The sequence below is a fragment of the Taeniopygia guttata genome, chromosome 1 (genome assembly GCF_048771995.1).
Source record: "Taeniopygia guttata chromosome 1, bTaeGut7.mat, whole genome shotgun sequence".
Lineage (NCBI taxonomy): Eukaryota > Metazoa > Chordata > Aves > Passeriformes > Estrildidae > Taeniopygia > Taeniopygia guttata.
Window position 1 is genome coordinate 87,556,122 of NC_133024.1, and position 16,410 is coordinate 87,572,531.

Sequence of the window (16,410 nt, forward strand, 5' to 3'; positions counted from 1 at the left end):
TCGGCCGCAAAGCGGTAGGCAGGACCGGTCACGAACGGGGGCCCGAAGCAGGGCCAGCTCCCGCGGGGGTAACAGGGTCCCGGGACGCGAGGGTAGGAGGAACGATCGGCATTTATAACGCCGGGGGAGGCTCACAGCCTTTCCAAGAGTTTCAGCTGGGTGAGTGGAAATGCCTTCTGCCCCTTACACATATGGAAGCACAGCGATCTTGGGGGGGTTGGGGAGGAAGAGAAAGCAATTTTTTGTTTTTCTGCTGGACAGTGGATCTCTTTGAGCCTATTGTCATGTCCTATGGCAGCAATTATAAATAAACTTTTCTTTCTGCAGAGAGGAAGTAGCGGAGTCTGAGGGTCTGAAGCTAGTGAATGGCCAGCAGCTACCCTGATCTTTGCTGGCCCATGCCAGCAAGGTGGTGGCCTGGCCCTGTACTGAAAGACTGTGGACACAGTATGCTGCATGTCTGACACTTAATAACTGGCCTGGGAATATCTTTCCTTCTTTCAACTCCTCCCATCCAGCCCAACACAGTTTCCTTCTGAAACTCATCCCCTCAAAACCTTTCTAAATTCAGCTTCAAATACTCATGTTCATATATTTTTAAATTTTTTTTTTATTATTATTTTTATACCACCCCAGTGGTCCCATGTTTAAAAAGCAAAGCTGCTCAGTGGCTTGAGATCACAGGTGCCATCATGGAGGTCTGTGATGAGTGTCAGCAAAAAGCAAGGGAGAATTTAGTCCCCAGGCAAGATTATAGTGCTGGTACACAACCATGTACAGCCTTGTCCAAGCCTTCTACAGCACCTGCCACGGCAAAGGTGTTGCATGTAAAGTCCTGACAATGTTGACCATAGTCATTATTGTTATGTGTATAAATATTTTAGCTTCTTTTATGACTCTGCGCATGTGTGCGTGTGCAATGTATGTGTGCATGCTCATACAAACACATATCTATGTATATATTCAATAGTGATGGGCCTGTTAAACTGAGTAGTGATTTCTCTCCTACAGATAGTTGTATAATACACACATAGTGATGATACCTAAGGTGTTTGGGGGTGGGGATGCATAATATCTTATAAATTTGAAGTTTTTATCAGGCAGAGCAGATTACTTTAAGCGTTCAATTTCTCAGCGATCCAATTTTATTAGGATTTACTATCATTTGTGCTGCACATCCCTGGGGAAATAATGCTTTGATTAATGTAATCCTGGGCTGGGATCCGCCACATGCCCCTCTCCCAAGAGAAGGGCCCTGTTTGACAAACAAAAATAGAGCAGCAACTATTGCAATCTGCACTCACCTTTTGCAAGCACATAGACCCACATGCACACACAGACACAAAATATAACCTTCTCCTCCCTCCAACCCCAAATACAATAGCAGCATCTCAAAACAATGTGCACTTATTCATTTACACACAATGACTCTGATTCAATGTGGGCTGTACAGTCCAGCCCTCAAATGTATAGAGACAGCCCAAAAAGGATTCTGCTCTGTCCCCCGCTGAGAAGCTGAAGCATCTCTGGGAAGCTCAATGCTTCTCTGTGTTTCAGGCCCTCCTTGGGCTCCCAACATCTCTGCCTCTTTGTTTTCCATTGCAGGGCTTGACACAAACCAATTTCAAGTCTTCTCCTTGAGACCCAGGGGCTGGAGAAACTGTCCCTTCGAGGCTCCCTGGCACCTACCAGGGGGACATGTACCTCTCTAAACGGGCCCTGGTAAGTGAATCACAGCCAGGCACTCTGCTCAGCTAACAGGGAGAGTGCGGGAACCCAGAAAACAACGTCAAGCAGAAAGATTTGTCACATACGTTTTTAAAGGGAAAAAAAAAGAAGTATTCCTCTGCCTTTGGGGGTTGCTGGGGTTTGAGCAGCTTTGTTCCAGCCACCACCTCACCCCCCCCGCCCCCCCCCGCCACCACCCCCCCCTCCGCTCCTTCTGTTTGTGTCAAAGGCTGGCAGGAACAATAGCGTTTAAACAGAAGTAAATATGCCCAGATCAGAGCCCAACCCCAGAGAAAGGGAAAGCTTTCTTTATATCCCTAGGTGAACTGGCCGTTCTTCCCCCCTTTCCTCCTTCTCCCCTCACACCCACAAAACAACACCCATTCCCGGCAACCCAAATAACAGTTTAATGTTGAATTTCTTCCTTTCACCCTGCCGGAACAAAGCAGGTCCCACTGCGCCTGAGGAGGACGTACAGTCTCACAAAAAGGGCTCTGGCCGCACTTGGGCCACTCTTTCCCAAGTCCGGAGTACTAAATCCAGGGGAAGAAGGAGGGGAGGGATCTTACAGTCCGGAGATAAGGACGGATGCAGTTTGCGCCGGGGTTTTCAATAAGCTGCTGCTCTCTCCTTCGTGTTTACCCACTGACCCCCAATAAGGTGACTCAGCGATTACAGAGCACTGGGTGTCTGTGTGTGTAAGGGTGTGAAGGGGAGCGGGGGGATTTCCTCCCCCTTTTCTCTTTCCTTTCTTTCCTGATGAAAAACGTTGCAATTACATTTCTGCATGCTGATCAGAGAGTTCAAATAACAAGCCTTAAACGCGTTATCAGGCCCTTGTTAAAGAGGGAAGAGGGAAGTGAAGGGGGGAACAAATCCAGACGTATACGCCTGGATGTATGCATAGCTATATAGATACATATTTAAATGACAGACTGCTACAAGAAGAGATGGGCTGTTTTTCGGCCCGAGTGCCTTAACCCCTGCAGACGAAGGAAAAGCCTCAATTTAAAACACCAACCAAACTAGAGAAGAAAGCAAGACGTGCAAATCACTCCAGGGAAAAGTTATTTAGACGCAATCTCTAGTTTTTCCCAGCGCAAACTGACTTTCCTATCGGGTTTGATCCAGTTTCCCTGCTCCTCTTCCCCCCTCCCACCCCGGGGGGAATCCATCTCTATTTCTCGTTTTCCTTCTCAGAAGTGGTTCCTGCCGCCCCGCCCGGGAGGGCGTTTGCCGGGACCTCGGCGTGACCGCGGCCCGTTCCGCGCCCGCGGGAAGGCCGGCGGGGCGGGGATCGCCCCCCGGGGACGCGGGGTGGCGGCGGGCGTTCGAGTTCCACCCTCCGCCCCCCACACTGCTGCCCCCCTAACTCTTGGCAGGCGGCAAGAAATTGTTTCAGAAGTCGGGTGGTGGGGCTGAATTTAGAGAGGGGAGGAGGGAATAAATGCAAGGAGATGATGAATAACGTTAACTTTTGACTGTAGGAGTCATGATGGAGTTGAGCGAAGCTGCGGGGAAATATGTCATTTAATCCCAGGGCTACTGAAGTCCCTTTTATCAAACGTCGTGATGCTGGAATTATACTGCTGTAAAAGCTAGTGAGTACTTAAAAGTATCCAACATCAGGCAAATGTACAGATTGGAGGAATGGGTGTAAAATGAAGGCACGTACAAACTTATCACACGACCGTGAAAACCCCAAGCCGATTAGATAAATATAAATAGATGTGCATTTAAAAAAAAAAAAAAAAAGGCACGATAAAACTCTAGCTGCTGTGTTCACACAAGGAGAACAGACAGCGTGTGTATGTTTGTGTGCAATGCCAAAAAGAGCAGCCTTAAGGTTGACCTACTGCAATCTGCACTGAGCTCCTCAGACAATGGACAAGTTCAAATGTCAAAAAATCTAATAATAATAACCAGAGCTGCCAAACTGCACGAACTTTTTTCTGGTGTATCACAATTATTCATCCTCATATCCACTAAAAGACTTCCAGTCCTTGTGCGTGTAAAAGAAAATCTATGTAATGCATATGGATTTTGTTTTTTATCACATGTGAAACGCCATTGAGATGGCAAGCACGCAAATCGGAATGATATCATGTCTAATAAAAGCAGGGCTAAGGTTTTCACAGTCTCTTTTTAAAGATTCCAACTTGTAAATCCCCTTTTAATGTTGTTACATGCACAATTATTCTTATTAATAAAAATCTACATGTTCAAGGGTCCGGATTGAAAGTATGTATCCCTCTGATTTTAACATCGGTGGGAGCATTAGGTTTCCATCATATGTAATGTGTCTACGTTGAGCTCAAGTCAACAGATAGATTGTTCCATTCATTTGGCAACTCTCATTACAGTCCGTGTGAGGTGAACCCTGAGCAAGACAGGTTGGGTAATATCAAAATTATGCAGCTGGGAAATAAAGGATTCTTGCTTTGCATGTGCAGATCTGTATTATTGTTCTAATTTATTACAGAACCCAAAATGTTTTGTTATGCTCAAAACAATAAATAAGGTTCAGAGTGAAGCCTTCAGAATAAAAGGTATGGATAAATGATCCGCCTGTCTATTGTGTTTATCGTTATTATCGTCAGCCTTTAAAAGTAATCTGTGTATTTTCCTATTTTCTCCAGATTGGTTAGTGTAATATCCCTAGTGCAGCTATCAACGTGGTCATAAGAACTATGAACTACAGTATGGGTAAGCTTGAAAAACCCAGAGCAGATCGCATTAGCCAAGAACGCTACGTATCTGGAAGCCAGTCAACTTCACGTTTGCAGCTGACTGCTGTATTATGCACGAATGTGTTTTACATATAGCAGACTGTATACGGAATATGTCTTTATGTTTAACATTTTAATTTGTAAATGCTAATTAGGCAGTTGGTCTCCACGGTTATATTAGTACATACCTAATCATTTCCCACTATAAGTAAATGAATACTAAATACGGTAAACACTTTCTTTTCACTATTTCCACGACAGTATCTCTTCTACATCCGTTTTCCAAAGGTGTCCATTCGGACAAAATAGGCATTTATTTTTAAAATGGGGAGAAAAAAATGCACTCTGTAACACTCTTACAATTGGGGTCCCACGGCAGTCATGGAGCCGGCAATCCTGACCAGACCGGACTCTTCCAAAGACAGCCAGAAAAGTTTACTTTTGCCGAATTAACTTGTTGCTCGTTTTAGCGTTAGTTTTTCTCTTCGCTTGCTGTACCTAGTCGCCTGCTGCTGCTAACTGGTGCAGGAACACAGCAGAGAAGCTGTGATTCTAAATCCTATTTTGTTTAAAATATAACGCAGGTTACGCTTGGAGGATTGAGGGAAGGGGGCGGGGGGGGGGGGGCAGAGGAAAGCTGGGGGAAATCCGCTCAATCCCGACCCCGGGATGATGAACTTTGCTGGGGTCTTTCAACTCCAAAACTCGCCCGCTTCACAGGAGAGGGAAATGTTCACTAAACTGCAAATCTCAAGCAAGCGACCACTTTTCTGAGGAGAATTGCGCTCTGGAAAAGTGTTTTACTAGTCTGGAATATTCCTAGCGCTCATTGCGCCAAAAGCGGTAGGTGGAAAGTTTTGTTCTTGTAAATATCTCAACCATTTTACCTCACGGTCAATACACACAGAGACTTGACTCCGTTTTCCAAATGAAGACCCACGAACACTTTAAATGAAAAGTGTAATTTCTTGTAATTTCTTGTAGGTCGTTTTCTGTCTTTCTGTCTTTGACTACTTTTCTCTCTTTTTTTTTTTTTTTTTTTTTTTTTTTTTTTTGCTATGCATGTGTTAGGCTTTTAGGCGGGGAGTTCATATTGCCAGGTTTTATCATATTTATGGGCTGTATGATTTCCAGGATTCCAATTTGTCTTTCCTTATGGAGGCAAGAAATAAAACTTTCCTTGTAGCACGGAAACTGCTGGGGCTCCACCACGGGGTAACAAAGTGGCTTCAAACTCCCGCCCCCGGGGCCACCGCTGCCCACCCGTCCCTGGAGGACGCAGGTGCGTTGCAGGATGCTGCAGCCACCCGGGTCCGCCCGTGCCTGTGTCCTGCGAGGGACCGAGGGCGCGGGGGTGAGAAGCAGCCGTGTTCGCGCAGGAATTCCACAAAAAAAAAAAAAAAAAAAAAAAAAAAAAACCAAAAAAAACTACAAACTAACCCGCTTCCCTATACATACTAGAAAAATCCCGAAAACTAAAAGCCACCAACTAAATTTCTCAGTTGCCTCTTGCAATCGCTTAGCGAGGGAAGCAGAGAAAAGGAGTAAGGGGCTAGGAGCAGGCGCGCTCGGGAAGCGACAGAGACCCGAGCTGTGTGGAGCTAAACTGCGGTCGCTGTCGATGTTGTGTTTAGTTGAGGTTAATCTGCCAGTGTCCCGGACGGCGAAAACTTGTGCCGGGTGCGCGGCCGGTGCGGGCAGGGCAGGAGGCGGGGGGAGCCTGGCGTTACCTCTATCGCTGGCTCCCGCACACAGATAAGTCAGGAAGGGATGGCGGGGAGGAGTGGCCAGTTTGAGGAGGAAAGGAGGGAAAAATGAAAAGAAAGGGGAAAAAAAAAAAAAAAGGAAAAGAAAACTAGCCACTTTTCCAGGTTTAATACAGCGATTAAATATTAAATAATGTAAAAACCCGAGACGTTTTATTGCATCTCCAGAGGCTTAAGCGCCTTATTTGGACAGAAAGAAAAAACCCCGCGTGGCACCCCGAGCTGCGGTGCCCGTGCCTGTGTTTAATTACCGCTCTCACTCCCTTGCAGGCCTCGGCTCCGCAGGAGGCACCGCACCGCCTGGGACACTTTCGGGTGGCCCGTGAACCGGCAGCCCCCGCTGCTGTCCCCCCGCCCGCCGGCCCCGGGAGTTGCGGGGCGCTGTCCCGGCGCGGGGTGTGCCGGCGGCGGGGAGCGCCGGTGTGCGGGCAGTGCCGGCGTGCGGGGTGTCCCGGCGGGGGGCAGTGCCGGCGTGCGGGAAGTGCCGGTGTGCGGGCAGGTTCGGTGTGCGGGCAGCCCCGGTGTGTGGGTAGTGCCGGTGTGCGGGCAGCCCCGGTGTGTGGGTAGTGCCGGTGTGCGGGCAGTGCGGGCAGTGCCGGTGTGCGGGGGTCCCGGCGGCGGCCAGCCCCGGTGTGCGGCCAGCCCCGGTGTGCGGGGTGTCCCGGCGGCGGGCAGCCCTGGTGTGCGGGGTGTCCCGGCGGCGGCCAGCCCCGGTGTGCGGGGCCGGGCCCGCGGCCCCCGCCGCCCTCAGGGGGGCCGGGCGTCGCGGGGCGCCCCCTGGCGGCCGGCCGGCGCCAGGCGGAGCGCGCCCAAAGTTGATTTTGTTCAGCAAGCCGTATCGTATAAAATTAACGACAGCCAATAAAATTAGCTTACATGTTTCAACCGTAAAAGTCCAAAACAAAATAAAGCTAGTTTTAGTGAAGCTAAGAAGCTCTGCTTTGGCCCCGTTCTCTCTGGCTTGAACTGGGGTCCTTTTATCTAAAGCCCAGTGCACAAACATATAGCTTAATGTGACTAGTGTTCTTCCTTTTATTTCTTTCTCTATGGCAACCAATATGTTCTGCTCAGAAATGTTCCCCCATCAAGGAAACAAATGATCTTGAGGGAGCAGCTCTATACGGCATCTGTTCCGATGGAGCACACAGAGTTAACCCCAGTCAAAAGAGACGCTGGGCACGTCAACAAGAAGTGGAAAATGAGCGATTCTTCTCCCCCCCAAATTGAAACCTATACCTCCGTAGTTTTACAAGCCATTTTATTGATTTGGCTATCGACCGTTTCCAAAGAAGTAACTAATTCTAGGAAATTACAATGATCACCAACTATTGTGTATCCAAAAGAGCAGCAGCAGAGGTGGCAAGGAAAAAAAATATGCAAAAATCAGGGTAAAATTAAAATATATTAAAGTCACATAATGGGATATTTAAGGTTCGGTAAAGTTTTCAGGAGCGGTATCCGGCCTGTTAATTTAATCCTACATTATTTATCACATGATTTATCACACTGACCCAAACGCTATGGAAGAGTTTCAGATCATTAGACTACACCTCGCAATTGGATGGGATTCGGGGACAGCGGAGAGACAGACAAGATTGTCAAGAGAGAGAAACAAAGTGAAATCTGGTCTGTAATCCTCCAGCCCCAATCTCCTTGGAGAATAAAATGAAGGGATGTCCTGGTTAGTTTTGATTGATTATACTCTTTCTGATGGACTTTCACTACAGAGCTCTAGATGTTGTGCTTAACCGTCTGTTCCCTAGTTACAATATTAACCCTGTGCGTGCACGCCGCTCCGCACCTTCCCCTGCCTCCCCCGCGCCTGTCCCTTCTCCGGCAGGTGCTCGGGTCACCGCGCCCCGGCTCGGCCCCGGCCCCTCTCCCGCCCGCTGCACCGGCCGGGCCCCCTCCCCGCCCGCCGGGCGACCCCCCCCCCCCCGCCCCCCTGGAAGCCGCGTTTGAAAACAGCCCGCATCTCTGCCTCGCCTCCCCTTCACAAATCTGTAATATTTTCGAGAGCTTTCATCGCACCCCCCACCCCCCCCGCCCCGGCCCAGCCTCCCCGAGTCTTGGTGTTACAATAATTAACAGTGCCCAGAAAAGTGAAGTAGTAACCAGAAAGACTTTCCAGCGCTGAAGAATTGCTTTGCTGCCTTGAGCTTTGGAATGAATCCATGTTTTTTATGTAATATTTCACTAAGGTGCTTTTTGTTGCTGGTGGGATTTTTTTCCCCTTTCTCTTTCCCTTTTTTTTCCAGCCTGTTTCCTTCAAGGCAGTTGCCATGGGTTTCCCTGTCTTGTCCTAAGCTTTTGAAAATATATATCCAGAAGTCTTTAAAGAAAACAAAAGTAGATAAAAAAATGTAAAACACTTACCGATCAAACTCCCAGGATTTAGAGATATTTTTTTAATTTTTGATTTTAATAAGGTGACAGGGGGAAAAAAGCATGTTCTCAACTCCAGCGAAACGATCCATGTTAAGATTTTCCTTTGCACTGACTCCACTAAGCCCCGCTCTCCACTAGTCTATTATTTTCACCAAAATATATGAAAATTTATGCAAATGAAAATCAGCACTAACTGTTCTCCCCTTGTTATACTTTGGATTTTTTTCCAGACAAAACAATCTCACTCTGCAAGGGAGGGGGTGGGAAGAGTTGGGGAACGAAGTTGGTTGTTTGTTTTTGTTGGGATATTTTTTTAAATAAAAGACCATACTCCAGTTTGAGCTTTATTTTTTGTTGTCTCTGTTATGAGGGTGTACGGTGGTTTGGTTTTTTTTCTTTATTTTTGGGGGATTTCTCCACACCCCCCCACACCTTCCTTTTTTATTAAGAAAGTAGATCTGTTTGCAGAGGCGCTATCACGTTTCATCAGGCCACCTGAGACGGCTTTTGAAAGCGTGTACTGTGAAATTCATAGCAGTAATTTAGACAAAATCCTCACTGTATATTAATGAAAGACGGCCCCATGGCACCGTTCCTATCCTCCCCATTCAGTGTAAACAAAACCACGAGACTCACTCGGTTTTTGAGCTTGATCCAAGCAAAATCGGCTGGAAAGGAAAACATGGGGTTCTGGCACTGACTATTCAAACGTCTGCACCTGGAGATCTCAGATTTATTCAATGAAATCTGTGTTGGATCTTTTATATATATAAAAAGAAACCTTTGGAGGACGCATGGGAACAAATATATATACCTATATATATATGCATATATATATCTATATATATGTATATATATATATGCATATATATACATATACATACACATACACATACACACACACACATATATATATATATAATGATTATGTTTGGTGTTTAGTTACCAGCGCCCTTAAGATCCGTACGCTTCACTTGAATGGTTTTTCTAACCCGACCTGCCGTGGTATTTCGTGCCGTGCCGGCCGGGGGCTGGAGGGAGCCCCGAGCACCGGCTGCCGAGAGCGGCGGGAGCGGGACGGCATGGAGGGCGCTGCCAGCGGGACGCAGCTCACCGCCTCCCAGGGCCGGGTTATTCAGCGAGCGGAGGAGGGGAGCGGGGCGGGCAGGGCCATGCGGGGGACGACGCTGCCCATTCCCATGCCCGCACAGCGCGTTGTCTTCGCGCGGCCCCCGCCGCCCGGGAGCGCGCGTGGGACGGCGCTGCGCGGCGGGGCGGTCACTGGCAGCGCCGTGTCCCCTCCGTGTCCGAGCGGTGTTATTGCACCGGCAGTCCCCGAGGAGCGTTCAATTTGCCCTTGTTTTTGTTGCCACTTTCTCTTTCTCCGTGGTTCACTGAGGTTGCCTGCGCGCAGTGTTTCCGCTCGGTCGCATCTCTCCCCCGCGCCCCCCGCCTTCCCCCGCCCCCCTTAACTCTTTCCGCTGGACGAGAAATAATACAGCGTTTCATGCCGCGGGGCTGGCTCCCTGCGAGCAGACCGCAGCGCGCAGGGCAAGCCCGGACGCCGGCTCCCCTTGCCACCTCCCCCGCCGACGGGGCGGCCCTTCTCCGGCGCTGCCGGGCCAGCCCCCCGGCGTGACGGCTGCGGACGGGCTGCCGGAGTCCGGGGCGCACCCCGGGGTGCGGGGGCGGACAAAGGGAGGAGGGGACGGGCGGGGGGCGGGTGCCTCCGGGGCTGAGCGCAGGGGGGGCCAGCTCCGAATGCCGGTACGGGCACTGCCGGCGGGAGAGAAGCGGGTGCGTGTGCCCGATGGTGACACCTTCGCACAAACGCCTTTCCGAATCCAGCCCAGTGCTGGCGTCGTTATTACTGTCGTTATTACTGCTGGTATTAATTATTACCGCCCGCACTCGCTCCTGCCCGAGCGGCGACGGCGGGAGAGCTCCGAGGTGCGTGTGTCCGCCGGGCAGGAAGAGTTAAGAGGCGGAGGGAGGGAGGAGGAAGGAGGAAGGGGAGAGGGAGGAGGGATAGAAGCAAGGGGGGGGCAACTTCCATCTCCGACGCCACTTCGCCTAAATTAAAAAGCAGCCAATCGGAACGGCCGGAAGGGGGGCCGCGCGGCCGGCGGCGCGCTGTCCGTCACGGGGCGCGCAGCCAATCGGCGGGGGCGGCGCGGCCGCGTCCCCGCGGCGGGAGGGAGGGAGGGGAGAGAGGGAGGGACTGACGGACGGACGGACGGACTGGAGGGGGGAGGGCGGAGGGCGGGGGGAGGAGGGAGGAGGGAGGGCGCGGGCACGGCCCGAGAGAGGGAGGCGGGGAGAGGCGAGCGGCGGGACTCCGGCACCGCCAGTGCGCGCTGCCAGCCCGGCAGCCAACTTCCCCGCTGGAGTTAGTGTATAAAGGATACCATATATGCACACACACATACACACACCTCTCCACCAAGGCGCTCCTCCTCCGCCTCCTCCCTCGACCAACTGCTGGAATTAAAATAAAAAGCAAAACAAACACAACCAAAAAAAAAAAAAAAAAAAAAAAAGACAACAAACCAAGCGAGAGAGAGAGAGCGGGAGAGGGAAGGAAACAAATCGCGAGGTAACGAGAAAATTCAACTTTTTTAAATTTCTTTTTACTTTTTTTTTTCGACCGCCAAAAGGAAAGGTAGAGAGAAAAAAATGTCTTATCCAGAGCGTGACTCTAGCAAGAAGGCTCCGGCAGGACTCTTGTTTCAAAGGGGACAAAGTGCTTCAACAACAGCACAACTTTGAGAAATGCATCATCACCACCATCACCACCATCATCATCACAGGAAGTTTTCTTAGGACACCAACAAAACTTGCAATTAACAGAGCAAAAGGAGATCGAGGAACCGAGGAGAGAAAGACACAGAGAGAGGCAGAAAAAAAGGAAAATATAACCACACACAAAGCCTTAAAGGAAGAAGAAAAGGAAAAGTTTCACTCTGAGAGGGGAAGGCTGAGAGGAGGAGATGTACTCCTAGGGGAACGGAGGGGAGAAGGCACGGGGGCTTTTTGATCCCCCCCCCCTTTTTTTTTCGCTTTTTAGCCTTTGTTTGGTTTCCTCCCTGCGAGCAGCAAACCCGGGCGAGAAGAAGGCGGAGGAAAACTACATGTACAGCTAAATATTTCTCTTTTTTTGGAAAAAAAAAAAAGAAAAGCTGAAAAAATATAAAAGGCGAAGCGAGAGCCGGTGACCGCAACGAGCGCGCCGCGGAGCGGAGGCAGGACGGCCGGCGGACGGGCGGAGGAGAGCGCGCAGCGGAGCGCTAGCAGGTGAACCCCGCGCCCCGGCGCCCCGGCGAGGCTGGGAAGGCGGCGGCGGCGGCGGCGGCGCGGGCGGCGGCCCCGGCAGCGGCCCCGGCAGCGCCGGGCAAGGGCGCTCGCGGCGGGCGCCCGGCAGCCGGCGGCGGCGGCGCAGCGGCGTCTGCGGCGCGGCGGGGGCGAGCGGCGGGCGGCGGGCGCGGGATGGCCGCGGCCACCTCTAACCCCTACCTCCCCGGCAACGGCATCCTGGCGGCCGGCTCCATCGTCCACGCGGACTCGGGCGGCGGCGGCGGCGGCGGCGGCGGCGGCATGCAGCCGGGGAGCGTGGCCGTCACCTCGGTGGCGGGCGGCTACCGCGGCGACCCGGCGGCCAAGATGGTCCAGAGCGACTTCATGCCGGGCGCCATGGCCGCCAGCAACGGCGGCCATATGCTGAGCCATGCCCACCAGTGGGTGACAGCCCTGCCCCACGCCGCCGCCGCCGCCGCCGCCGCCGCCGCCGCTGCCGCCGAAGCGGGCTCGCCCTGGTCCGGCAGCCCCGTGGGCATGACGGGCAGCCCCCAGCAGCCGCCGCCGCCGCCCGACGTCAAGGGCAGCGGCGGACGCGACGACCTGCACTCGGGCGCGGCGCTGCACCACCGGCCGCCCCACCTGGGCCCCCCGCACCAGGGGCACCCGGCGGCCTGGGGGGCGGCGGCGGCCGCCCACCTACCCTCCATGGCCGGCGGGCAGCAGCAGCAGCAGTCGCTCCTCTACTCGCAGCCCGGGGGTTTCACGGTGAACGGCATGTTGAGCCCCCCCCCCGGCGGTCAGAGCCTGGTGCACCCGGGGCTCGTGCGCGGCGAGACGCCGGAGCTGGGCGAGCACCCCGGGCATCACCACCACCACCACCACCAGCATCCCGGGCACCACCCGCCGCACCACGGCGGCGTCAACAGCCACGACCCGCACTCGGACGAGGACACGCCGACCTCCGACGACCTGGAGCAGTTCGCCAAGCAGTTCAAGCAGCGGCGGATTAAGCTGGGCTTCACCCAGGCCGACGTGGGGCTGGCGCTGGGCACCCTCTACGGCAACGTCTTCTCGCAGACCACCATCTGCCGCTTCGAGGCCCTGCAGCTCAGCTTCAAGAACATGTGCAAGCTGAAGCCTTTGTTGAACAAGTGGCTGGAGGAAGCCGACTCTTCCACGGGCAGTCCCACCAGCATCGACAAGATCGCCGCCCAGGGCAGGAAGAGGAAGAAGCGGACCTCCATCGAGGTGAGTGTCAAGGGGGCCTTGGAGAGCCACTTTCTGAAATGCCCCAAGCCCTCCGCCCAGGAGATTACGAACCTAGCGGACAGCCTGCAGCTGGAGAAGGAGGTGGTCAGGGTTTGGTTTTGCAATCGGAGGCAGAAAGAGAAACGGATGACCCCCCCGGGGATCCAGCAGCAGACCCCCGACGATGTCTACTCCCAGGTCGGCACCGTCAACTCCGACACGCCGCCCCCTCACCACGGACTGCAGACCAGCGTGCAGTGAGGGGCACCGCGGGCGGGCCGGGCAGCGCGGGGCAGCGCGGGCCAGGCCGGGCCGGGCACCGCCGCCGGCACCGCCACCGGCTCCGGCACCGCCGCGCACAGCCGCACGCTCACACAGACACACACGCGCGCACACACACACACACACACACACACACACGATCCAGGCTCGTTCAGACTGCTTGTGTTTATATATATATGGATATAAGCGTGCATCTATATATATATAAGATCGATACCAATAGGGAGCGGTGGAGAAGGTCGATCCGAGCGAGAGCGTTTAGACCGTGTTGGGAAAACGGGGTGGAGATGCATAATGCACCAAAACTGCAGATGTGCCGGGGGGTTGGTTGGTTGGTTGTGGGGAAAGGGCTTGGGGGGTGGGCTTGGGCTTTTTAAATTTTATTTTTGTTTTTATTTTTCTCCAAATTATCCCCTTCTCGCAGTAAGGAACACCACTGTCTGCGCTTCTTCTCTCCCCTCCTCCTCTCCCCCCCCCCCCCACCCCGCACTCTTCCCCCCATCCCCAAAAGGGCTCTCTTCTATGAATCACAGAAACTTTTTTTCTCCTTTCTTTCTCCCTCTTTTTATTTTTTTTTCCAATGGGAGCAGTCAAAAAAGGGAAGCAGGAGAAAAATAATCTGGTTAATCAGAGGGTGCCTGCTGCATTCCAGCACCCTGTTTTTCTTGGCCAAACCGTAGAATTTTGGTGCAAGGCAGATATCCACTCTGAAAACATATATATCTATATATCTATATATTCTGCAAAATAAAAGGGTCCACTTTTTCCAGGAAAAAAAAAATATGCACACAGCACTAAAAACAAGCAGGCTGAATAGGGAAGCAAATACATATATATATATTTATCTATATATATAGGTATAGCTATAGAACAAAAATATGGAAATAAATGCCCGCACGCGGAGAAAACTGACCCTGAGGAGAAAGGGGGGAGGGACAGACGCCAGGGGGAGGGTGAGAGAAGGAGAGGTTGTTGGTCCCTAAAGTTCGAGCTCTGTAGAAGGACTTTGCATGAATTAAAGGAACCAGGGAAAGAAAGGGAAATAATTTTGGGCTGTCAAAGTCCTGCTCCTGACGGCTGCCAATCATCATGGAAGAGTCATAAAAAATCCACTGCTAATATTTTTTTTATTAATATTTTTATTTTTTATTTCTGGACTGATTCAGATAAAGGGATTTAGAAGGACTGAGCATCTGCAGCTGCACTTATCTGAACTTCTCTCCTAAATCCGTTGCCAACTTTGATTGAATGGGTGCTGTGGATGTGATTATATAATACTGCCATTTCCAAGCAGTGTTTTTGGTAGGTTTTAATAAACAGACTTTTCAAAAAGACGGCAATATAGAATTGTTAGATCCGTTGTTGATCTAAAAAAAAAAAAATTTGCTTTATATTTTCATTAAATGACTTCTTTTAATATTTTATTCAGAATACCTATGAACTGCTGCAAAACGGTAATTTATTTTTTCCCCAGATCTTGTATTACGTGTTTTTTTCAGACGAGCACAAATCAAAATGAAATGAAAATATGGACAGTTGTTAGGTAATAAGGGTATCTTTTGATGTGATAATTTGATTGTAATTTAATTTGAGTAGTGATTCCGTAAGAGCTGATTGAGAAAATAAATTTGTTAGAATGAAATAGTCTGTGTCTGATGCATAAACACTGTGTCGAAAAACAAACAAACAAAAAGTTCTCTGAAGGGACATACTGCTAAAGTGAGAGGAATAGCGAGGGTCCGACCTGCCGGCTGCACGGCCCGTGCTCCCCGGCAGTGCCCCCGCCTCACCCTTGCTGCTGCTCGCCCGGCGCGGGGCTCTCCCCCTGCCCGCCTCTCCGCCGAGCCCGAGTGTCCGCGGTCCCTTCCATCAGCCCCGGGGACCCTGTGTCACCGGGAAGAACGGCGACATTGGAGCTCACCAAATGCCACATTCTCCCCGAAAGGGCTGTGGCGCCTCGGTTTAGGCTGGCACTCGGGCGCGGGCGGTACCTGAGCGCATCCTCAGGTCCCGCGTGGCCGGTGCTAAGAGGGATGTTTCCAAAAGTTCAGTCTTGTTTCCTCTCTTTCCAAACTGAGGCTAGACGGGGGGGAGGTGCGGGGAGGGGGGCAATGAGGGAGAAGGGGGGGTTGAGCTATAATTTATTTTGACTAATTTTATGTATGTATTAATATTTGTATTTATCTTTATAATTTAAAGGAAATTATTTTTTATATTTTTCTTTTGATCGAATATATAGAATATTACTTTCAACATCCCACGTGCGGTCTGCCTAGTTCACCGTTTCTGTTGTTGCTGTTGCTGTGGCTGTTGTTGTTGTTTTAAGGTTTTTCTGTGGGGTGTGAAGTGGTGTAGTCTAGTTTTCTCCTCCACTTTGCCATAGCGCTGCCATGCCTTCTTTGCAAACACTCGCGAGTGTCAGTAACGTTGGAGATGCCAATAGATGCACTAGCTGACCTGTCATATTTATCCACTAGAATTTATTGCAATGTAGGGACAAGTGAATGACCACCTCAACTGTCTTCATTTTGCAGCGGGGAGGTTGTGGGAAGTAGAGAGCTGCATCTAATGCATCCACCCGCCCCCATTGATAGTCTGCTGGAGAATAAGATTTTCTTTTATGATCCAGCTCGTCTGTGGCTCCTTTCACCTTCCTCTTCCTCCCCTCCTCCGAGCCCCCTCCCTCCTGCCTTGCTTCTCTACGTGCTGTTGAGGCAGGGGTTAACCCCCCAGAAAACTGCTGTAGGAACAACAAGCATTTCTTCCTTTCAGATAGGCCTTGTGTAAGTCCATAAATCAAAGCCAACCTGGGAGCCGCGCACCGGGATGCATTATTTTAACACCAGCTCGTAGTAAATATCACCGTCCGTTTGATTTGTGAAATCCGAAAGGCCCTACAGACAACGGAGGAAATAAGAGGGGGGGGTGGGGGAAGAAGCCAACCCAACAAAGGGAAAGAGAACCCGAAAGGG

General features: G+C 51.4%; 1 protein-coding gene across 1 annotated transcript; it reads left to right on the plus strand.

Annotated features, from left to right (window-relative positions):
- Nucleotides 1-10,877: 10,877 nt before the first annotated feature.
- Nucleotides 10,878-15,080, plus strand: POU3F3 (POU class 3 homeobox 3). Its single transcript, XM_030286883.4, has one exon. It carries the CDS (start codon nucleotides 12,098-12,100, stop codon nucleotides 13,415-13,417), a length of 1,320 nt encoding a protein of 439 aa, XP_030142743.1. The 5' UTR covers nucleotides 10,878-12,097; the 3' UTR covers nucleotides 13,418-15,080.
- The last annotated feature ends 1,330 nt before the right edge of the window (nucleotides 15,081-16,410 follow it).